We start from the raw sequence: 25156 nt of genomic DNA, 5'->3' as shown, positions 1-25156 counted from the left end.
TGGATACAAAGGGGTGCAAATCCCAGCACAGGCACCTCCTAGATGCCAAGACCTAAGCAAGCCCCTTAACCTTCTGAGACCTGGACTCTTCACCTACAGAATGAAAATCGTCTTAGCTCTTGAGGTGCCCAAGGCTGTCATGAGGATTAAGTGAGAAAATGTCCATATAGCACTTAGCAATGAGTGAGGGCCTCATCAGGACCACATACAGGGCCCAGTCAAACGCCAGGAGCAGCAGGCTCCATCCTCTCTAGGAGATCCACAATAGAAACCAGTATTCAGAATACCCTACTAAAATGTGCACACAGCTTAACAACATGCATTTAAACAGGTAGAAGGCAGCATCTCTAATCTCTCAGTTACCTTAGGTTTAAAAAGTTAAAAATGTCCAGCCCCAGCCCAGCAAAACCACGTCTTGTAAACAGTGCAGACATTTCACTAGAATGCTGTGTTAAAGGCACTGAGAAGTGCTGTACTGAAGAAATCTGTTTGACTCTGAGGTAGAGGGCAGCCTGCCCAGTTTCTTCACATGCAGAACAGGGACAGTAATAGAACCTCCACACAATGGGATTGGTGAGCGTGAATAATATAAGAAGCATGAAACAGATATTTCACACTTCAGTGGTAAATAAATGCCAGCGATTTCTTTACTAATCTGGTGTTTGTCTCCAGAAGACCTTTAACATCCTGCTAATTGTGTACCACAATAGTTAGAAGCATATGTTTAGGGCAGAACATAGGAGTTGATACCTGGCTCTTCCACAAAAGATTAGCTAAGTGTCCTTGGGCAACTTAACCTCTCTGGGCTTCCAGTCCTACAACAACCGCAGAGGGTCAATTCATTCATTTATCTAACATATCCTACTGTGTTCTAATTAAGTCATATTAGTACCTACCCACAAAGGGATTTCAGAGATAAATAAGATAAAGTTACCAAAGTACCTGATTAAAAACAACAAAGGGATAATATTTAGGACTATAATACTGGAACCAGTTAAAATGAACCTGAGGGACGACATAATCAAACAAAAAAGATAAAATGCCTAGGAATTCATGTAACAACAAATATATACAACTTAGTGTAGGGCACAGGCTTATTGAAATGCAGACATGGATTTTATGAAGGGGAAGACCTAATATCATCAAGAAATCAATTCTCTGTAAGTTACCTACTAAGTTTACCACCACCCTAATAAAAATGCTAATAGGTTTCTATTGGGGGACACAGGCACAGGGGCACAGATTTGAAAGATCACATGGTAATAAAACAAGAATGGCCAGGAGAACTCTGAAAAAGAAGGAATCAGGGGGACGCGGGTCCAAGATGGCAGCGTAGAAAGAGCCTGCGCTCACCTCCTTCCACATATATGCCAAACACATAGAGTAGTTCATCCTGAGGAAGAGCAGAGGCCTGTGTGAACACCTTCTGCACAGTGAAGGATAAAAAGACCACATACAAAGAAGGGTTAAAACCCAACCACCAAATGGCAGGAGAACTGCTCACACTCTCTCCAGCTCCGGAGACCTGGCGGGCACCACTGTTTACACTGCCCCTGGACACTGCTAGGGCAAACGAGAGCAGGGCGAGCACCACTGTTACATTTCCCCCCCACACTGACAGTGTGAAAGAGAGCATGGTCAGGGTGAACTCACTAGCTCCAGGTGTGAGGGAGGCAGTTCCTGGACCCCCACCACACCCAAACACGCCTGTCGGAGAGCCAGCAGTCCCACCAAGGTGGCACTAGTGCGACACTCACACAGATTCACTGTGCCCATGTCCCTACCATCCTTGGCCACCTTGTTCTCACAGCCCTAGCTATGTGTGAATCCAAGAGACCCCCGGACTGCACCCATTCACTCCATCAGTGTGGGTGGCCCTGGCTGACGCCCACCTGGGAAAACCCAGACAATGCCTCTCTGCCCCACCTCCAGGCACCCTGGCAGAGGGGCTGTCCACTTGGGAGCCTCCTGGACTGTGCCTTTTTCACACTGGCTGCCCTGCTAGCATGGTTTCAGCTGGCAACCACACACAGGAGACCCCCAGCCCACACCCTGGGTGCCCCAGCACTGGACACGCCTGTCTCAGGCTCACCCAGCCACCAGCCAGCCAAAAACACAATACATGAAACTTAAAAATACACTAGAGGGAGTCCACAGCAGACCAGAGGATGCAGAACAGATCAGCAACTTGGAAGAGAGAGTAATGGAAAGCACTCAAGCTGAACAGCAGAAAGAAAGAAGAAGAAAAAGAAAAAGGATAGTTTAAGAGACTTCTGGGACATCAAATGTCCTAATATTCATATTATAGGAATCCCCAAAAGAAAAGGGAGAGAGAGAGGAGTTGAAAACTTAAAGAAATAATAGCTGAAAAATTCGCTAACCTAGTAAAGGAAGGAAACATCCAGGTTCAGAAATCACAGAGAGCCCCAAAAAGGATGAATTCAAGGAGGCCCACACCAAGAGGCTTAATAATTAAAACATCAAAGACAAAGAGAGACTATGAAAAGTTACCTACAAGGGAGACCCTGTAAGGCTATCAGCTGATTTTTCACCAGACACCCTAGAGGCCAGAAGGGAATGTCTTGATCTTTTCAAAATGCTGGAAGAGAAAGACCCACAACCAAGGATACTCTCTACCCAGCAAGGGTATCATTCAGAGCTGAAGCAGAGGTAAAGAGCTTCTCTGGTAAACCGAGGTTAAAGGCGTTCGTCACCATTAAACCAGCCTTGTATGAAATGTTAAGGGGACTTCTTTAAGAGGAAAAGGAAAGGCCACGACAAGAAGAAAATTATGAAAAAAAAATTTCACTGGCAAAAGCAAACAGCAACAGTAGTAGACCAATCTCTGAAAAGCTAGTATGAAGGTTAAAAGGCAAAAGTAGTAAAACCAACTACTTCTAAAAATTAGTTAAGGGAATCACTAAATAAAAAGGTGATTAAAGAAGACATTGTGCATATAAAACATGGAGGAGGGGGAGTTAAAAATGTAGTACAGTTAGAATGCTTTTGAACTTAAGTGATAGTCAACTTGGCATAGACTGCTATATATGTAGACACCATCTATAAACTACAATAGTAACCAGAAACCAAAAACCTGTAATAGATATGCAAAAAAATAAAGAGAAAGGAATGCAGCCATAACACTAGAAAAAGTCATCATGTACAAGGGAAGAGAGCAGGGAAAAAAGGACCAGAGAAGAACAACAAAACAACCAGAAAATGTTTAATAAAATGGCAGAGTACATACTTATCAGTAATTACTTTAAATGTAAATGGACTAAATGCTCCAATCAAAAGTCATAGGATGACTGAATGGATAAAAAAATAAGACCCATCTATATGATGCCTACAAGAGACTTACTTCAGACCTAAAGACATACACAGACTGAAACTGAATGTATGGAAAAAGATATTTCATGCAAATAAAATGAAAAAAAAAAAGCTGGAGCAGCATAACTTATACAAAACAAAACAGACTTCTAAACAAAGACTAAAAAGAGACAAAGAAGAACATTATGTAATGATTAAGCATTCAATCCAAGAAGGCTTCCTTGTAAATATCTATGCACCCAACGTAAGAGCACTTGGTTAACAAACATGAAGGGAAAGATTGTCAGTAATACATTACGTCATCCAGACAGGAAATCAATAAGGAATGATTTTTTGAATGATACATTAGACCAAATGAACCTAATAAATATATACAGAATATTACATCCCAAAACAACAGACTACTCATTTCTTCAAACCAGATCGTATTAGGCCACAAAACATGTCTTAATAAATTTAGGAAGATTGAAATCATACCAAGCATCTTTTTAGACTGCAATAGTATTAAAATTAGAAATTAATTACAGGAAAAAAAACTGGAAAACACGAACACACGCAGGCTAAACACTATGCTACTAAACAACAAATGGGTCAAACAAAGAAATTAAAGAGGAAATAAAATAATACTTGGAGAATAATGAAAATAGAAATGCAACAAAAATCTTTGGGATGCAGCAAAAGCAGTTTTAAGAGGGAAGTTCATAGCATTACAGGCCTATCTCAAGAAACAAGAAAAATCTCAAATAAACAATTTAATCCTATACCTAAAGGAACTAGAAAAAGAATGAAGCCCCAAGTTAGTAGAAGGAAGGAAATAATAAATACAAGAGTAGAAAGAAATGAAATAGAGACTGAAAAGAAATACAAAAGATCAATGAAACTAAGAGCTGGTTCTTTAAAAAGATAAAATTGATAAACCTTTAGCTAGACTCATTAAGGAAAAAGGATTCAAATAAAATTGGAAATGAAAGAGAAGTTACAACCTACACAATACAAATGACTATAATACAGTATTATGAAAAATTATATGCCATCAAATTAGATAATGTGTAAGAAATGGATAAATTCCTAGAAACATGTAATCTTCCAAGACCGAACCAGAAAGAAACAGAAAATCTGAACAGACTGATTACTAGTAATGGAATTGAACAGATAATCAAAAAACTCCCAATAAACAAAATGCCATAACCAGACAGCTTCACAGGTGAATTCTACCAAAGATTTAAAGAAGAGTTAATACCTATCCTTCTCAAATTACTCCAGAAAATTAAAGAGGAAGGAAAGCTTCCAAATTCATTCTATTAGGCCAGTATCAGTATCACCCTTTTACCAAAATCAAAGAAACTATAAAAAAAGGAAATTACAGACCAATATCCCTGATGTACACAGATGCAAATATCCTCAATGAAATATTAGCAAACTGAATTCAAGAATACATTAAAAGGATCATTTACCATGACCAAGTGGGATTTCTTCCAGGGATGCAAGGATGGCTCAACATGTGCAAATAAATGTGATATGCCACATTAACAAAAAGAAGGATAAAAAAACATATGATCATCTCAACAGATGCTGAAAATGCATGACAGAATTTAACATCCATTTATGATAAAATTCTCAACAAAGTGGGCATAAGAGAGAACACACCTCAACATAATAAAGGCCATAAATGATAAACTCACAGCTAACATCATACTCAATGGAGAAAAGCTGAAAGTTCTTTCTCCAAAATCAAGAACAAGACAAGGATGTCCACTCTCACCACTTCTATGCAACATAGTACTGGAAAACCTAGCCATAAAATTTAGGCAAGGAAAAGAAATAAAAGGCATCCAAATTGGTAAGGAAGAAGTAAAACTGTCACTATTTGCAGATGACATGTTACTGGATATAGAAAAGCCTGAGGACTCCACCAAAAACTACTAGAATAAATGAATTCAGTAGAGTCACAGGATACAAAGTCAATATACAGAAATCTGGGTTGTTTCTATATACAAATAATGAACTAACATAGAGAAACTTAAGAAATCAATCCCATTTTCAACTGCATCAAAAAAAATAAAATACCCAGGAATAAATTTAACCAAGGAGGTGAAAGATCTATATTCTGCAAATTATAAGACGCTGAAGAAATTGAAGACACAAATAAATGGAAAGCTATCCCATGTTCATGGATAGGAAGAATTAGAACTGTTAAAATGGCTGTGCTGCCCAAAGCAATCTACAGATTCAGTGCAATCTCTATCAAAATACAATTGGCATTTTTCACTGAACCAGAGCAAATAATCCTAAAATGTGTATGGAACCACAACAAAACCCTCAATAGCCCAAGGAATCTGGAGAACGGACAGTAAACCTGAAGGGTGTCATAAGCCCTGATTTCAAACTATACTACAAAGCTACTATATCAAAATAGGTATGGTACCAGCACAAGAACAAACACACACCTCAGTGGAACAGAATAGAAAGCCCAGAAATACACCCATGACTATGTGGATAATTAATATATACAAAGGAGGCAAGAATATACAATGGGGAAAAGACTGTCTCTAATAAATGGTGTTGGGAACACTGGACAGCTACATGCAAAAGAAAGAAAAGGGGTCACTGTCTTACACCATACACAAAAAGTAAATTCAAAATCAATTAAATACTTGAATATAAGACCTGACACTATAAAACTTCTAGAAGAAAATATAGGCAGTAAACTCTTCATCAGCAGCATTAATAATTTTTTTCTGGATATGTCTCCCCTGGCAAGGGAAACAAAAGCAAAAATAAACAAGTGGGACAACATCAAACTGAAAGCCTCTGCACAGCAAAGGAAAACAACAAAATGAAAAGGGAACCTACTGTAACCTACTGTATGGGAGAATATATTTGCAAATAATATATCTCATAAGGTGCTAATATACAAAATATATAAAGAACTCATACAACTCAACACCAAAAAAGCAAATAATCTGATTAAAATATGGACAGAGGACCTGAATAGACATTTTACCAAAGAAGTCATACAGATGACCAATAGACACGTGAAAAGATGCTCATCCTCACTAACCATCAGGGAAATGCAAATCAAAACCACAGTGAGGTATCACCTCACACAAGTCAGAATGGCTAATATCAACAAGACAAGAAATAAGTGTTGGTGAGGATATGAAGAAAAGGGAACCCTCATGCTTTGCTGGTGGAATTGCAAATTGGTGCCTTCACTATAGAAAGCAGTATGGAGGTTTCTTAAAAGACTAAAGGTAGATGTATCATATGATCCAGCAATTCTACTTCTGGGAATTTACCTAAAGAAAACAAAATCACAGATTCAAAAAGATGTATGCACTCCTATGTATATTGCCGCATTATTTACAATAGCCAAAATATGGAAACCTAACTGTTCATCAACAGATGAATGGATAACAAAGACACGGTACATATATGGAATGGAATATTACTCAGCCATAAAAAAGAATGGACTCTTAACATTTGTGATAATATGAAAAGACCTAGAGGGTATTATGCTAAATGAAATACAAGTCAGAGAAAGACAAATACCATATGATTTCACAGTAGAAATGTGGAATCTAAAAGATAAAACAAACAAAATTGAAATAGACTCATAGACACAAAGAACAGACTGGTGGTTACCACAGGGGAGGAGAGTAGAGGGATGGGTGAAATAGGTATAGGGGAAAAAAATCAGTGAGAATGTTTGGTATCTTGATCTGGGCAAGGGTTACATGAGTGTATACACATGTCAAAATTCATCAGGCTGTACACTAAGATTTGTTTATTTTATTCTATGTACCTCAATTAAAAAAAAATATATATGTTTTTTTAAATAAGAGAGATCAGGGGAGCTAGCTCTATTTGATATAGAGAACATACTAGTATAAGGCCACAAAAATGAACAAAGGTGGTATAGAGTTAAACAGTTATAAAAACAGGCTAGGAGAAACAAAGGTCCAGAAATAGATTCAAACACATGTGAGAACTTAATTGATAATAAAGGTGATATCACAAGTCATTGATGGAAAGGTGGCTGGTGCAAGTCGAGGTTGGGAGCTCTTAGGTAGCCATGGAAAAAAATCAATGTTGGATCTATATCTCATGCTGCAGCCCAAGATAAATCCCAACTGGATCAAAAATTTAAACTCAGTATTTGGTCAAAATCTACTATTGGTTTCTAGAATGCCACAGAACTAGAAACCAATTTCAGTGGCATTTCTGGCATTCCTGAATCTGTGTGGATCAATGATCATGTAATTGTATATATTCAATATCACACCAGCAGGGCTCAGAATTAGATTCATTGTTACTATGTGAATATTTGATTCCAAATAAAGGTAAGCATCCTTGTTGTAACCTGAATGCAAATTGCTCTATGTGCTTTATATATTCAAATTCTGAAAACTGATGTGCAAAAGCATATTTATTATCATAAGAGTAAAATGCCGTAAGACACAGTGACTGTGAAAGCTGCTAATCTCATGTATGGTTATTGAGAACTTGAAAACAAGTTAAATAGGAAAATAGATTTTCAGGAAATATGAATATTTAGAGATACATTTTTAGGTAACTAAGAACATACCCTTCTTGGAGCCAATAAATTCTCTGAAAGTCTACATATACCACCTCATACCTATCAGAACTGCCACTATCAAAAGAACAGAAAATAACAAGTGTTGACAAGGATGCAGAAAAGTTGGAACCTTTGCTCACTGATGGTGGGAATATAAAATGGTGTGGTCATTATAGAAAACAGAGTGGAGGTTTTTTGAGAAGTGTAAAACAGAGTTATCATATGATCCAGCAATCACACTTTTGGATATATAATCGAAGGAATTGAAAGCAGGCTTTCAAAGAAATATATGCACTCCCATGTTCATAAAAGCACTATTCACAATAGCCAAGAGGTGGAAGCAATGCAAATATCCACAGGGAAATGGATAAAGAAAATGTGCCATATGCATGCAATGGAATATTATGCAGTCTTTAAAAAGGAAAGAAATCCTGTCACAGGCTACAATGATGAAGCTCAAGGACATTATACTGAGAGAATAAGCCAGTCACAAAAGGACAAATACCATATGATTCCATTCATATGCTGCATTTAAAATGGTCAAAATCATAGAAACAGAAAGTAGAAAGCTGATTACCAAAGGCTAGAGGAAACAGGGTGGAACAATTAGTGTTTCGTGGGTATAGAGTTTCAGTGTTACAAGATGGAAAAGTTCTGGAGAGCTGCTGCACAATAATGTTAATACATTTATTGTGTGTACATCAATAAAAAATTCTTTACACTACTGAACTATACACTTGAAAACGGTTCAGATCATAAATTTGAAGTTAAGTGCTTTTTTACCTCAAAAATTAAAAAATTAGCAGAAGTGTATATAACCATAACACATAAAAGAGTAAAATTAAAGCAACTTTAATCTTTGTAGAACTTTTGGTATCTTAGCATTCATATTAATATAACATTTAAGGAATTTTAATTTTTAGTTGGCTCTGAGTTTAGGACCTTCCACCCAGAATAAGACTACTACAAGAGTGTGGATGCAAGAAGAAATAAAACAGTTCTTAAACTTATGAAAAGCAACTCAAGGTCACTCAGTATTCAGGACTGTACCAGTAAGTCACCTATCAGATTGGCAGAAGTCCACAATTTGAAAACCACTCTGTCAGTGAAGCTATTTGGAAAATAAGGACTTACATAATATAGCTGTTGGGAATGTAAACTGGTACAACCATACAGAGAACAACTGGACAACAACTATCAAAGTCACAAATGCATATATCCTTTGACCCAGCAATTACACTTCTAGGAACTTATACAGACATACACTTGTGCAAGCAATGCTTATAATTTACTACAGCACTGCTTACTTATCATTGCAAAAGAATGGAAATTAGGCAGATATCCATCCACAGGGGAATGGAAAAATAAACTATTATATATTATACAGTACACTACCAACCATAAAATAGAATTATTATGCACTTGGAAGAAAACAAAGAGTGCTCTGTATCCCAATACAGAAATATTTCCAAGAATCTACTGTTACATGAAAAAGCAAGAGGTACAACAGTGCATATATAATGAATGCTCTTTTGCAGGAAAAAAAAAAGGGGGGGCATAATACAAATTTTTATTTTTACTTGCTTGAATTTACATAAAAACTCTACCCTTTCGTATATGACTTTTGAACCACATGAATTTCCCATCTCTTTGCGGTAGACTGTTTTATTGGGCCCAATTCTTTTTCCTTGCATCCACACCCTTGTAGTAGTCTTATTCTGGGTGGAAGGTCCTTCCCCACCCATTAACAAGGCTTGGCCACATGACCTTTTTTGGATCAATAGCTATGGGTGGAATATCCATCCCAGTGATTTGAGAAGAATCAGAATGTACTATAAAGCCACAGTAATGAAGTCATTATGGTGTTGGTATAGTAATTCACAAATTGTGTACAAGACTAAAACAGAGAATGCAGAATTAGAACCCAGGATATACGGCAGGTTAACTTCTGACAGAGATGAGTTTAATTCAGTGGAAAAAAGAAGAGAGTATTTAATAAATAGTACTGGCAAAACTGTCTACCTACCTAATGAAAATAAAATTGGACCCCTATCTTAAATGAGAATCAAAAATAAATTCCAGGTGGATTAAAGGCATAAGTATAAAACAATAAAAAATCCTGCAAAAGAAAAATTAAGAATCCATGCCCCATCAAAGGATCAAGGAGATATCCCTAGTGAAATCTGGAAACCTAAAAGCTATTTTATTTTTATTTTGTAAAGAAGACACAATGGATGATCTGTACATATGGAAAATGATACCACAAAGTCAACAGATAGATTATTCTGTAAAAAAGTTTTTGACACAGGACAGAAGATAAGTAGCAAAAATATATAAAGAACTCTTACAAACTGACACAACAGGAGAGTCTACTTCTGGTAATGCTTGTGTAAGACCAAACCTCTGTAAATTGTAACTAAAACCTCTGGGCAAAATGAAAAAAACAATGATCTGAAGGTATCCAACAAAAAGTGGAAGGGAACCAACATTTGGAAGAACAAACAGCAGTGGGTGAATTTTACATCATTATAAGCTTTTTGCATATTGCTCCAGTGATAGAAATCCATTACCCTGGGGGAGTCCCAAATTCTGCATGTAAATTATTCCCACATCTCTCTCTGACCTCTGAACCACAAATGCGCACAGCAGACTTGAAACAGCCCATCTAAGGCTAAAAGAATCCAACAGATTTCAGCTACTGCCCATTAAGGAGAGACAGAGTTTGTAGTCTAAATTCAGCCCAGTTAACAAACAACCTAAATTGACAACATAAAATAATCCATAGTTTCTTCAACACATCATTCATAATGTCCAGAACATAATCCAAAAGTAGTAGACACATGAAGAGCAGGAAAACATAACCCTAACGCCATAGAAATGGAAATCAACCCTGAGATAACCCAGATATTGGAATTAGCAGAAAAGGATGTTAAAGTAGCTATTACACACATGCTCAAGGATGTAAAGAAAGAAATCTCAGTAGAGGAACAGAAATTATTGAATTTTAAAAATAGGAAATTCTACAGCTGAAAAGGCAATACCTAAAATTAAACACTATTGGAAGTAGCTTAACAGCAGATTGGAGGAGAGGTGTCAATGAACTTGAAACTAGATCAATAGAAATTATCCAATTTGAGGAACCCAAAGAAAAAAGATTGGGGGTCGGGGGAAGAAAGAGAGTCTAAGGAACCAGTGTAACAGTATCAAAACAACAAACATTTGTATAATTGGTGTCCCAGAAAGACAGAAGACAAAGAACGGGGCAGCAGAAATCTTGGAGGAAAGAATGACCGAAGTTAAATTTGGCAAAAGACAAATTTAAAGACTAAAGAAGCCCAGTAAACCCCTATCAGGATAAATACATATGAAATCCAGGCCCATCATAATCAAACTATTGAAAACTAAAAATACAGAGACAATCTGAGAGCAGCCACAGAAAAACACCACATAACATACAGGGGAGTGACTATTTGCATGACCACTAACTTCTGACCTGAAGCAAGGAGACCAGAAGACAGTGGAACATCTTTAAAGTGCTGAAAGAAAGAAAAAAAACCTGTCAAATCCAAAATTCTACATCCAGTGCAAATATCCTTTGGGAATTAGGCAAAACAAAGACATTTTCAGATAAACTAAAGCTAGAATTCATGGTCAGAGAACCTGTAATACATGAAATCCTAAGGGAAGTTCTTGAAGCTGAAGGGAAATGATACCAGAGGGAAACTCAGATCTTCAAGAAGGAACGAACCAGAAATGGTAAATATGTGGTAAATATAAAAGGCTATCTTTTTCCCTCTTAATTTCTTTGAAATATACTCAGCTTTTTAAAGCAAAGATGGTAATGTATTATGGAATCCATAGTATTTGTAGATACTGTACAACTATAGCATTAAGTTCCAGAATGGTAAATAAAACTATATGGTTACAAGGTTGCCTTTAACATGAAGTTAGGGATAATATTATCCCATGAAAAAGGAATAATATTAACTAAATAGACTGAAAGTAGAACATGTACATTGTAATCCCTAAAGCAGCCACAGGAAAATAATGCAAGGAACTGTGAGCAGGGAGCAAAGGTTCCAGATCTTAACAGGAATGTGGGTTACCTGAATGCATGCATTTGTCCAAACTGATGGAACTGAATGCTTAAGATCTGTGCATGTCATTGTAATTTATACCTAAAAAATTTTAAGGATCTTCTTTAAAAAAAAAAAGGTGCCAGGCTTGGAGTAATTCAATAATTGTTAGTTATTACTGTTAGTATTCTACTAAACAGAACATCTGTTTAAGAAATACTGTTTTTTGATCATGCTTCTTTCCTTCTTACCTTAGGGCTTTTTTTAGCCCATTGCTTGTCCTCCTGCCTGGAATGTTCTCACCTCATGCTCTTCCCCTGGATGATGCCTCTGCATCCTCGGTCTTACCATAAATGGCATTTCCCTTGGGAAGTACTGCCTGGCATTCTCCCACCAAAGGCCATATTATTATATCCTATCACATGTCCCCAGAGCACTCTGCACTTACAGCACTTACTGCTAGAATTAGGTTGCTCTTATTTGTCTATTGCCCACTTCCTATGACACTTTAAGATCCATATGGGCACTGGCTTTGTTTTGCTGAACTCCCTATATTTAGCAGAGTGCCTGGTACCTGTTTCTGGGGGCAAAAGGCAGAGATAAGAGGCTCCAAGATCTGTTTTTTCCTCCACATACCGTTTTGCTCTTTCCAAGTCATCATTGGCTTGTTCCAGCTCTCTGATGTATTTCTGCAGTTGGTCTTTAATTGCTTTTGTTTGGGTGAGATCGTCCTCCAAGGCTGAGATCTGCCGGTACCCTTCAGAATGCTGGGCCTCAAACTTCTCCTGAAGGACGGAAGCAACACTGAGTGTACGACTTAAGACTTCTGATAAGCTATGTTTATCTCCCTTCCCTGTTATCTCCTTAAAATACTGAAGGTTAGTCCTGGGATGTGCTCTCCTGTTGTAGTGGACATGTGTTGTTTTTAGCCACTGAGCATCCATTCCACCCCCTCTGCACAGCCTGCCAGCACCCTGATTTCTTTAGGGGATTTATCTTTCCCTTATTAATGGATCTTTATGGGACCAGTCTTCCATCACGCTAAGAAGGTGCCATGCTTCCTCTTGCAGCCTCCCACCATAGCCAGGGGCCTGAGCTCAGTCAGTAGAACCTTCTTTCCACAGACATGGTCTCTTATGCAAATTAGGTCAGGTGGCAGGAACAGGGGGCCACATTCAAAGCTGCCATGTCTTCAGTGCTTCCTGCCTCCCAGGTCCCTGAGCATCTTGTATCCTGTCCCTCTCAAACCTGGTGCCTATAGCCTCTGGAAGTCAAGCCCCCAACAATCTTCAAAGCAATCATTTTGCTCAAGGTATCCACAGCCTTAAAAAGCCACATAAACCTCTCTAAGCTTCATCCATGGGGGCAATAGGAATCCACTTCACACGACAATCCTGGATTAGAGAGAGAATATCAGGAATCACAATGACTTGGGCTGCTTGTGCCTCACACTGAGGGCAGGACATCATGTACTTAGTTTGACAACTCTTCTGACTTTGTGATCCAGGACACTTCCCCTCTAGCATGGGGAAGTTTAGAAGGAACTTCTGAACTTCTGGGAAGGAGGGGGTGGGAAGGGAGAAGGGAGGAGGGGGAAAAACTGTTATTAATCACCAAAAGAAACTTAGTGTGATCTGGCTAGTGCTTTCCAAGGCAAGGAATAGCCCAGATAACTTGCCAAAGATCTGTTGCTACCCAATTGTAGCAGCTAACACTGACCACATGCTTCTGCGCCAGCCTCTGGGCTCAGAGATGAGCTCCTTACGTTGCCTCATTTAATGCCAGTTCAGGGATACAGGAACTGAGGCTGTTACTTCACTAGCCTCAAATTAACTGGTAGCAAATGGCTGAGCCACCTGGCCACCTGGGCTCATGTCCTTAAAAACAACTATGCTGAACTGCCCTCAACCACTTCAACCCAGGTTACACATGTTTCCATCTCACACATACACACTTACTTCTTCTCTGGCTCCCCTTTCAAATCACTTTCCCTTCAACACCCTTACTATCTTTCCTGCATCTATACATAAAGATAACATTTCCCACAGGAAAGGCTCAAGGTCTAATTAGAAAGTCAGGAAAACAGGCAAACCGTCTTCTTCATTCAATTGAGTAAACAATGCCGTTGCTATAAATGTCTGGATGCACTGGGGAGAATGACGTAATGGTGCCTAGGCCAGAGGGGCGTGGCGAGAGCGCTCTAAAAGAGCACAGTCCACAGAACAAGCTGATCTTTTACAGGATGGGGGTTGGGCACTCCACATCCTCAGGCTGCTTAGTCCCCTGATATTCCATTTCCTGGCTGTGAGGAAGCATCTCTACACCGGCACGCAGGGACACACCAGTCCCAGGCGAGGGCAGGTGACTTCCCAGGCGTGGCTCTTGATTGTCTCACACCCTTTATCTGAGAGTATCTGCAAATAAAACGGGAGGGCACAGGATCCTAGGTCACTCACCTTAATTCAAATGCAGGTTCCAAGAGGATGCAGTTAACAGGTTTCTCCACCAGCATAAAGATTCCAATGGTGTCCTTTGAACTTGTGGACATGAAAAGCTATTGCTGAAATCTTGTGCTTTCATTGGGGCTCATTATAATAAGCTGTCAGCTGATGGGGCCTCAATGGATGCTCTGTTTGATCCCTTACAGGCTTTTTATTCAACTTGTGATGAATAAGTCAGTTGTCAAGAAGTTTGACTCATCTGAATACTTTTCTCTTAGGTGACTGACAAATATTTGCTGGTGGCAGTTCTTTATTCCAAGGTATTTCTACTTCTTCCCTAGCTCTGTGCTCTGAGCTATTCACCATCCATGGAGGGTCTCTGTCCCCCTCCAAAATAACATTCATACCACAATCTTCCTTCCACACAGCTTTCCATCTCCCAGTTCCCTTCATTTAAGACCTATAAAGACTCCTCAGTGCCTACCGGGAGGGCTCAATACCAATGCCTGCAGGGGTCAGCTCACTAACAAAATGAGCAAAGTGGCCCAGGTGTGGTAACAAAGCAAGTGGCCTTTCTCCCTCAGCATCAGAGGTATGGGGCAAGAAACAGGAGCAGGGGCTGGGGTGAACCAAAGAACCCTGGCTCTAAGCAGCCAGTACACGGCTCGGCTCTTGGCTGGTGTGGAATACTGCAGGCCTGGTGTGGCCAGATCTGCCAGTTCTCAGAGCAAGTCGGAAATCCAGATTTTTACAGGAAGCCTAACTTTGAGTGTTCATATTAAATATTTAGAACACTGAAGATAAAAGTTCTGCTACCAAAAAAGAATGAACTACAAACAAACTCTTAACTCTAGTTAATAACAGCATGCTGAATTATTTCCAGGGAAATGTATCAGGATGTCTGCAATTTGCTTTGAAATGCATCAGAAAAGAAGATTGATGAATGGACAGATAGGTAATAAAAAACAAGTGTGGCAAAGGTTATTGGTAGAGCCTAGGTAGTGGGTATACAGGTTTTCACTAGAAAATTCTTTCAACTTTGTTGTGTGCTTGAAAGCTTTCATGATGAAATGATGAAAACCACTGAAGTGGACAACATCTGGGGGCCAGACTGATCTGTGGATGGCCAGTTTAGGCTCTGTGGTCTACAACATAAAAGCATGAGCTCCACTGCTCAGCTTGCAAGGTCTCTGAGGTCTTTCCTGTGCCCCTTGCCATCCCACGATCCCCAATTGTTGACACCACTTTCCGATGTACTGGTAAAGCCAGGAGTCCCAAGGTCCACTTGATACTCATCCTAGTCTGTAAGTGTAGCAGGTCCAGATTAACTTTCCATTCACCCCTGTGCACCAAGCTGCTGGTTACACACACACACACACACACTCCCCTCATCTTTGAACACCAGATCAAGTCACACACACACACACACACACACACACACACACACACACACACACTCCCCTCATCTTTGAATACCAGATCAAGTCACACACACACACACACACACACACACACACACACACACACACACACACACACACACACTCTCCCCTCATCTTTGAACACCAGATCAAGTCCCTCCCAGCTCCTCCATGAAGCTGTCTCCAACCCATGCAATTATTTTCTTGCACAAGGATCTTACGGTCAGTCCTATGTAGCTCAGAATCTTTTCTTAGGATGCTTCCTGGCGCCAGGTCTGTAGCTTGTGGAGGGCAAGGAGCCCATTTCCTTCCACTGTCTGTCATACCTAGCCCTGGGCACACACTGCAAGACCTCAGCTCTTTCCTCTGGCAGCTCATTATAATTTACATAGGGAGCTTTATTAAAAACATGAAATAAAAAGACATGCCAGGGCCCCGCTCAGACTTATAATGGCAACCTCAGGGTAGGAGTGGGTTCAGGCTTGTCTCATGTTTATGAGCTGGCTGGGTGATCCTGCCTGGCAGTGAGGGCTGAGAGCTGCAGCCTCTAGGGTACAGTGTTATCCTTAGTGACCATTTGTCAAGCCCCACAGGATGTCCAGAAGGCAGTCTTTACCTTTTAGAGCAGTGGTTCTCCAGACACTCAGCAATGTCTGCAGATATATTTGGTTGTCACAAACTGGGGGAGGGAAGGCTATGGGCATCTAGAAGGTGACCCAGGACACTCTCCAACATCCTATAGAGCACTCAGCCCCACAACAGAGAATTACCTGGCCACAAATGTCGGGAGTGTGCAGGATGAACCTGCCCTATGCCAGAAATTTCTGCAGTAATAGGAACACTGGCAGACTCTCTGTCCAATAACAATACCCACTAGAGACACGTGGCCATTGAGCACTTGAAATGTGGCTAATATGATTAAGGAATTGCATTGTTTTATTTTAAGTAACTTAAATGTCAACAGCCCTATGTGGCTAGGGGCTCCCAAACTGGACAGCAGAACCCTGGACCTTGTAACATAATGATCAGCAATTCTAGCAATGCTCCACACTCTCAAATTATCTGCTCTTTATCTGCCTTGTGGGACTGTACAGATAGCCAAGAACGGCTGTGGGGACACACATGTGACTGCTTCTCACAGAGCTCCTCCCATCAGGGGCATAAAGAGTTCAACTACCACATCCTCCCAGCAGGCCTGGAGATGGGAGGGTGCCCAGAGCTGCAGGCCCCCGCTCTGCAAGGCTCCCTTTTCCAGGCACACACACCACACTGCATGCTTGTCTATACTGGTGTGAATTTCTTTGCATCCCTTTACCTTGATGGTTTCTAGCTCCATGCGAAGGTGGTTATTTTCTGACAGAAGGTCCCTGTTCCTGGTTTCAATTTGTTGCAGTTGTGTCTCCAATTCAGCTTCATATTCTCGGCTTCCCTCCTGGAATTCTCGGAGTTCCTCTTGTGTATTCTCTGCCCTACAGTAGAATTCCCAGATGTCAGATGGTAATTTATTAAGCACTTACGTGCCACTGAGTGTTACACATGGATCAGCTATTTAGTCAACTACCTTTTGGGGCGGAAACTATCACGGTCCTCATTTTACAGATGAGTAGATGAGGTTTGGTCAAGACGAGTGACTTGTCTCAAGGTCACGCAAGTCGGAAACAGAGCTTGGACCTGAACCCAAGTGTGCCTGACACCAAAGCCATTTCTTAACCAATTCACTTTTCACTCATTCATTCAACAGACATTTTGGAGCCCAAAATATACTTTGGATTATGTATCCTCTGCAGATTTATTTATAAGTAGAAATTCATATAATATAAAGGGCAATCCATCAGGACCAGTATAATGTGTCCCATTTCCAAACATCCAATTCTAGCTTCTCCATCCTTAAATTGAAGGGGTGTTTTTTTGTTTTTTAATGCCAAGCCTGAATTACCTTTAAGTCAAGCTGAGAACCCTGCCAAAAAATAAGCCTGGGGCAGCACCATGGTGTGCTCAGGGTCATAGGGTTGGGAGGTCAAATTCTAGCTCTGCTGCTAGACTGGCTGGATGACCCTGGTGGGCACACGACTTGCCTTCACTGAGGTTCCGTTTCCTCATTTGTGAAACGGTTTTCCTCGTTGTGTAACGGACTCCTCGTGGGAGAGTTTTGAGATTTAACAGAGACAAGGTATGTCAAGTCCTTCACAGTGTTTGCCACATTCTGGGCTCACAATAAATGGCTGCTGCCCTCGTTATGAGAAGACAATGCAGGGTGAACTTTGGAAAACTGACCTCTGCTTGTAGGTCATAGCCAGATCTTTCCAATAGTTAGCTTCCTCCCCCTCAGAGCCGAACGTCTTTCCTGAGTCCTCCATGGTAAAGATGGGGCAGGGTCTCACTCTTCTTGTGGCATGATGTCTAGGAGAGAATGTGTTAAAATTATTACTCACATGTGGTTAAACAGCTAATCTTTAACGGGGAAAAAAAAATTCCTGAACTTTATTGTTGGATTAAATAAAACGTTGTCAAAAAACTAAAACTAAACCCAGACAAGATACAGCCCCCTGCATGTTACCCTCCACAGACAGATGAAACTACCAGGATTTGTTCTTTGTATCAGGGAAGGCGAAGATAATGAGAAAAAAGGAGGTGAGGACATCTCCTGGGGTTCCAGCTTTGGCAGCTGGGTCCTGCCACCATCCCCATCACCAGACATGAAGAATGCCAGCAGTCTTTAGGGTAAGGGTATAATGACATTCAGGGACATTTTTAGTTTGACATGCCCATGATACATCTAGGTGCAACACAACCTGAAACTCAGGGGTGACATCTGGGCTAACGATACAAATTTAAGAGGCATCAGTTTGTAGTTGATTCTTCCCTTTTTCTGTGATGGAACTACCAGAGAATCGAATGAGGACTGTGCACAGAACTCTGAGGAGTGTCAGTGTTTGAAGGGTAGGGAAAGAAAGAAACAGTAATCAAAGGGGATAGAGAAGCAGTAAGAAAGATGAGAACCAGGGAGAGGGAGCTATCCTAGGAGATGATGTCAAGAGAAAAAAGGGAACATTCCAGAGCATGCATGATGCAACAGAGAAGCTAGTGAGATAAGGACTGGGAAGTATCCATGAGACTTTGTCTGGAAGTATAGGTCACTAGTGATGTGAACAGGAACAGTGCCAACACAGTGGAGGAGGGAGGAGGAGTAAACTGGGTTCAGGAGTAACTGGGAGGTGAGGAAGAGGAATTACATGGATTTTGGAGAAGTGGGTGTGAGAAGAAAAGGAGACAAATTAGACAGCAGCGAGAGGGAAGGAGGTGATAAGGGCCTTGGCTCTGGGGACCTATTCCCTGCCGATAGAGCCTTTTGATGTAACAGCTTATTTTCTGCATGTATTTAAGCCACTGAGCTTGTCAAATGGATATTGGGAATCCAAACAAGATGTTTCCAAGTTCCCTTCCTTCCCCCATGGGAGCTCACAGCCTGGTGTATGTCCTTTGGGACAAACGAATGAATGCAACTCCTTTGCAAAACATAACAGACAAGCTATTTTTGGCTACAAATACACATTACTTGGCTAAATATTTTAATGTTGACATAACAAAACCACCAACTTCTGGATCCCTGGTAGGACCTGAACAATTATACCTATTTTCAAGCACAGCACTTGATATCTCTGTATTTGTTAGCATCTGTATTCTCATCTTCTCTCCCTCCTCTAATTCGGAGAAAACATACCATGACCCCGCCTAACCAGCCCCTTCTGGGAAACAGTTTCTCTAGAAGCTCGATCAAAGCAGAGAAGCTGGCTGGAATAGAAAGCTATTAATCCGTTGGGTTTTTTCCAGGCCAGCATTCCTTCTTCCCTAGGGGGTACTGACCCTATACTCAATCTGTGTGGTTCAGACGGACTACACATCAACTTGACCATCTGGGAGAGGCACATGCCTATGGATGCCCCCAGCATTAGTAACTGGCTGTTGGGTGGACCTAACCTACACTGAGCCACTGACAAGGGTATGCCTAACCCAGGTTAAGCCAACAATTAGTGCCGGGGGTGCCTAGCACAGCTGAGCCAACTACTGGGGTGGGCCTAACCCTAGTTAAGCCAATGAGTGTGCAGGCTCAGGGCTTTTGCAGAGCTATCCATGAAAAAACTCTCTGAGGTGTTAACTAACCTTATTTATATATATATGTATGTATGTATCAAGCCATCACGTGGTACACCTTAAACTTGCACAATGTTATATGTCAATCATATCTCCATAAAGCAGGGTGGGGGGAGGTAGGTAAAAGTAACTCTCTTTGCACCGGAGTGTATCCGGTGGCAGGAGCTGTAAGCCTGGGGCTGCCAGTGGTCATCTGGCTGTTACAAGTGAGGAGCGTACCTGAGAATAAAGCCTAAACAGAGGACAGCAGGGCCAAGAGATAGAGAAACTAGGTCCTGACAATACTGTTTGAACACCTGATTCAGTCCTACCTGATTTAAGGTTATAAGAGATAATCAACTCCCTTTTTTTGTTATATCAGTTAGGGCTGGATTTCTGCCATTGAGTCCTAATTAATGTATAGAGTGAAAGATCTTGTTTGCTGAAAGTAAAAAGGATAGAGTACCTAGACTGTACCAAATAGTAATTAACATGGTGGCAATGGGTAAGGGTAAATTTAGGTCTGGTAAGCCCCGCTGAAGCCGTAAGTTCTAATGAGCCTGGATCTCACCTAATATGTAGCCACCAAACCAGTATTGCTAGTGTCAAGAGCCCAGAGCCCATGCAACCAGAGCTGAGTACTGTGTGGTCATTAATGATCTTATTGACAACAGTCTCAACTACATGCCATAGGAATAAGTCTGCATATAGTAGGGTGAGCAAGTGAGGAACTGCTGTTTGGAAAAAGGCTCAATGCTGTTACTCCGTGACTATTTCTCCAAACATACCCCGCCCCACCCCTCACTCACTTGTGCTCCAGTCACACTGCCTTCTTTCTGTTCCTTGAAGACACCAGCCACCCTCCCACCTCAGGGCTTTTGCACTTGCTGTTCTCCCTGCTCGAATGCTCTTCCCTCAGGTCTCTGCCTAGCAGGCTTCCTTCTTGTCATTCAGATCTAGCTGAAATGTCTTCCCCAGACAGACCTTATTTGAATATCCCACCAAATACCTTCTCTAGCTCTTTACTATCATATGAACCCCTGCTGTTTTACTTCATCACTTTAAGAGTGTTTTGTTTATCTACCCCTATGGGAATGTCAGTTGTTGAGCATAGGGACCTTCTTGGTCTTGCCCATTCATCCCCAATGCCTAGAACAGTGCCTGGCATCTGACAGGCACTCAATAACGCTTGTGGAATGAATGAACATAAAGGAAGACAGAGACCACTAGCTGGAAGGGAATGTGAAGTTAAGGAAAGGCAGGAAGCAAGAAACCCTCTGAAAACTAGTTCAGAGTTTACATCTGTAAATCCCTAAGACATTTCCCAGGGTGGGACAAACCTCTCCCCACCTTAGCACCTGAGTGGCATCTCATTAATGGGAAGGGGTTGGAGGAGAGGCTGGCACATTGGAAAATATCCTCTCCCCAGGTTTACATAATAAGGAGTATTGTATCAGATATAGTTATTGGAGTTTAATGACCTTCATTCTGTACTCTTATGTCAGATGAGTTTGGGACGAGGGCTTCTTAAAACACTGTTATCATGGCCAGTGAGGATTAAAACTTAATCCTCAAGAAAGAAATTAATTTGAGACGTTTTAGGAGGCACTTCCATTGCAGAAGAGGCTCTAATTACAACCACACTGATAGGAAGGATCTGATTTTGGACTTCAGGGATGGGGCAGAAACGAAGCAGAGACCCAAGCTTATGTCACAGTCTGCACAAAATTACAAAATTTTTTTCCCTCAGCCTACACAATTGTTGACCAGTTCAACTAAAGGACAAAAACCACAGGCCTGGCATTTCAAACAAAACCCCCTGCATTTTAAAAACAATCCTTAGGGAAGAGAAAATATATACTAGAGGCTAAGAGGGAAGGAGTCATAGCTGAACTATACTTTGTAATGAAACACCAATATTAAAAACATTAAGGGTTTCCTTTTGCCATTTGAAAATGTCTCAAAGTTCTAATGTGCATTATTCTCTGCCACAGAAAGCAGGTGAGAAGACTTGCAAAGGTGCCCATCTTCCAGCATTACTTACTGAATTTTATCATCATCTCCTATTTGGTTTGTGCTGGCCCTGTAATAAGTCAATTTCAAACAACTTTATTCTCTTTAAGGCATTCAGTTGTAAAAGCAAGGCAATCACTTGGTTTCTGAGAAGCAAAAGCTTAGAGCAGACACACTGTATTCCTTGGCCATTCTCCATAGGTGCCAGGGAGCCACAGGGGCAAACCAGATCCAAGTGCAAGGGTCGGGTGGGTCTTTGGATTCAAGTTTAAGTTCTCCCTGGGGTTGCAGACAGACTGATTGGAGAGAGGTCAGATTCACTGATTTGGCCCACACAGGCAGGTGTTCACATTTGGTCTCAATATACACAACTTTGTACCCACTATCTTAAAAATGAATACTGCATGCATTTATTTCTTCTGTGCTACAGGCATTCCAACCTCCTAACTTACATTCTCAATACACCATCGTGCCATTGTGCCCCAGCAGCTCTGTGGACAAACCTCAAATGTACATGCTACAGCACATAAGGCAGAACAAACTGGGATCAAGTAGTTTGATAAGTATCTATTTTCTATTTTGCATAACTTCAATCAATTCCTTAAAATAAGTGTTTTGGCATTCTTTTTTTTTTTTGGCATTTTTTTTCATGATTAAACTTAACAGGAAAAACTGAAGACACACTTGAGACACACACCTTTGATTTCCAAACTCTAGAAAAATCAAAGCCACCTCTTGGCTTTCCTCTGAGTGAAAGATGTCAGTACTGCTGGTCAGGAGCAATACGCATGTATAAACCATCAGGAGTTAACGCCCTGCTCCACCCCAAACGCAATCCTTCCCCATCAAAACAGCTGGAAGCGCTAAAGGGAAAGGGAGAGAAAAAAGTTGCCAAATGTCAGCACGTGCTCTGACATCTTCTGTATTGTGACGCAGGCTTTGCATTTTGCAGAAGTGACATCAGTGGGGCAAAATCAGTCAAGAGTCAGCAAGTCTTGTTTCTGTCTTTGTGCTTTCAAAGTCTACGAACTACCTACAAAAATACTTAGTCAGACATGCAAGGACATATGCCCAAGGTTATACAACATTACTCACTGACACAGAAAATTGGAGAAACTTACCATCAATAGAGAAATGACTGGAAAACTATGCAGTTGTTAGGAAGAATTATATGTACTAATATGGAAGAAAACCTCTGATATGTGAAGGATGGCATTTTGTTTAGAAATCTATCTCCCTCTCTCTGCATACAAACAGAAATGGATCTGGAATAATGTACCAGAATGGGGGTAAAGCAGGCAAAGAGATGAGAACTTGTCCCTGACATGCTTCTCTACTATATACATTGATTTTCTTTTTTTAATTAAAGTATCATTGATATACTATTATACATTGATTGTTACAGTAAGCATAATGCTTTTGAAATTTTTAAAAGCTTAAGCTAGGACAAAAAAATAGACAGGTCATTATACCAGGATTATTTTATTCTACTGAACCAAGAAGCAAGGGAAAGAATTTCTTTCTACTGTGGTTTCCCCCTCCATCCCTTTTCAAACATTTCAAACACCTACTAAGTGCCAGGTACTGCTCAGCGAGGCAGACACAAAGTACCCTACACCAGTACTAGGTGCAAACACAGTTCTAGCTGCTGACACAAACTTTCTGTACACAGGCATGCTCACATTAGGAAATTATCTTGTAAAGAAAGGGAGTGTAATCTCTCTGGGCTCACACACGCTAAGGCTAAAGAATATACTTATGAAACAGAAATAACACCCTGATAAGCCAAGTTAAGAACCTATTATCCAAAATGGGATAAAATATACAAATAGGATGTCCCTGAGACTTCAAAGGCATAGATCATCTGGATGGAATCCTACACAGAAGTCACACTAAAGAAATTAAGTTTCAAAACTGGTTAAATATCAGTGGGGGGGGGGTGTAGATAAAGAGTGGCTCTGGAGTCACTGGGATCCGATTACTCTTCAAAGCACCCCTAACCATGTCCTAAAATGCCACCCTATCCTAGAATACAGAAAACTAGCATAGAAAGTGACAAATCCCTGCCCAGCAAAGGCCATTTTTTAAGAAAACAACTTAAAAGGGGCCTCAGGTTCAAAGTAGAAAGATGCACAACTTGGTGCAAAACCTGGACAAAGAAATCAGGGAAGCTCAGACCAGACCCTCAAGAGGCAGAGAACCCGAGATGACTGAAGAAGCTAATGCAGCTCCACCAGAAACGGTGTCAAGGTGATGGCAGGGTTTCCCGCGACCTCAGTCAGAGAGGCAGGTAAGCCACTGCATTCAAGCCGTAGATAAGCGTTTTCATCCTTCATCCAATCCTTCCCCAAAGTGCTGTCAGGGGAAATCTGAACCGTCCAGCAGCAGAGATCTGAGAAAAGCGGCGGGGGGAGGAGAGACTGTTTCAAACACGCTCCCGAAGGGAGGGAGATACCAAAGAGAAAGAAGTTTTTGGAAAGAAGCCTGCACTGAGGGTGAGGAAGTGGCGAGAAGGGGCGCTACTAGGAATGAGGGGGAGACAGGGGCAGCAGGAGGAAAGGGGACTGTGGGGATTGAGGAGGAGCGAGAAGAGAGCCTAGGGCAGTCAGCTGGGAGAGAATATGAGGGCAGAAGAGCCGGGCTAGGGGACTGGAGACGAGCTGGGCTAAAGGACCAAGGGAGTCAAGGAGGGAGGGGAGGGCAGCAGCTCGGAGAGACTAGCGCTGAAAGAAAAAGAAAGTTGGCAAGGGCGAGGAGCCGGGAGCGAGGACCCAAGTGTGGGGAGGCACAGAGTTAGGCAGGAAGCGGGGTGTTCGAGCCCAGCGCCCAGGACTGGCCGAGTCCGCGCGGCGGGGAAGGGACGCGCAGGCGAGGGGCGCGGCAGGCAGGGTCTCTGCACGCCGGCGTCCTGGGGTCCCAAGAGCACGGCGGGCGCCGGGGCGGAGCAGTAGAGTTTCCCGGCGGGGGTGGCGGCACCCGGGCACCCCCACTCCCGGCGACGGCTGCAGCTCTGCTCTTACCCGGGCTCGGTTCTCGAGAACGAACGGCGGCAGCGGCGGCAGCTGAGGGACGCGGACCGGGTCCTCTGGCCCCCACCCTCGTACCCGCTCGCGACCGGCGCCACCCATTGGCTGCTGCACCACGGGTCTGCGTCTACCTCGGCCA

At 41.5% G+C, this 25156-nt stretch overlaps 1 protein-coding gene across 5 annotated transcripts in view; it reads right to left on the bottom strand.

The window, feature by feature from the left end:
* Window positions 1-25156, bottom strand: part of NDE1 (nudE neurodevelopment protein 1) — a 31090-nt gene extending 5934 nt beyond the window's left edge. For 2 of the 5 annotated variants that reach the window (XM_057486971.1, XM_036917909.2), the window contains exons 1-3: window positions 18122-18247; window positions 17163-17316; window positions 12622-12770 (exon numbers count right to left, since the gene is read on the bottom strand). In XM_057486971.1, the coding sequence (XP_057342954.1) occupies window positions 12622-12770; window positions 17163-17316; window positions 18122-18204 (386 nt within the window). In that variant the 5' untranslated portion in view covers window positions 18205-18247. Of the gene's footprint in view, window positions 1-12621; window positions 12771-17162; window positions 17317-18121; window positions 18248-24128; window positions 24384-25011 lie in introns of those variants that run through there. The other 3 variants (XM_057486974.1, XM_057486973.1, XM_057486972.1) reach the window with 3 other exon arrangements.

The sequence above is a fragment of the Manis pentadactyla genome, chromosome 10, assembly GCF_030020395.1.
Source record: "Manis pentadactyla isolate mManPen7 chromosome 10, mManPen7.hap1, whole genome shotgun sequence".
Lineage (NCBI taxonomy): Eukaryota > Metazoa > Chordata > Mammalia > Pholidota > Manidae > Manis > Manis pentadactyla.
The sequence above is the reverse complement of the archived record's forward strand: the minus strand, read 5'-3'. Positions and strand labels throughout refer to the sequence as shown.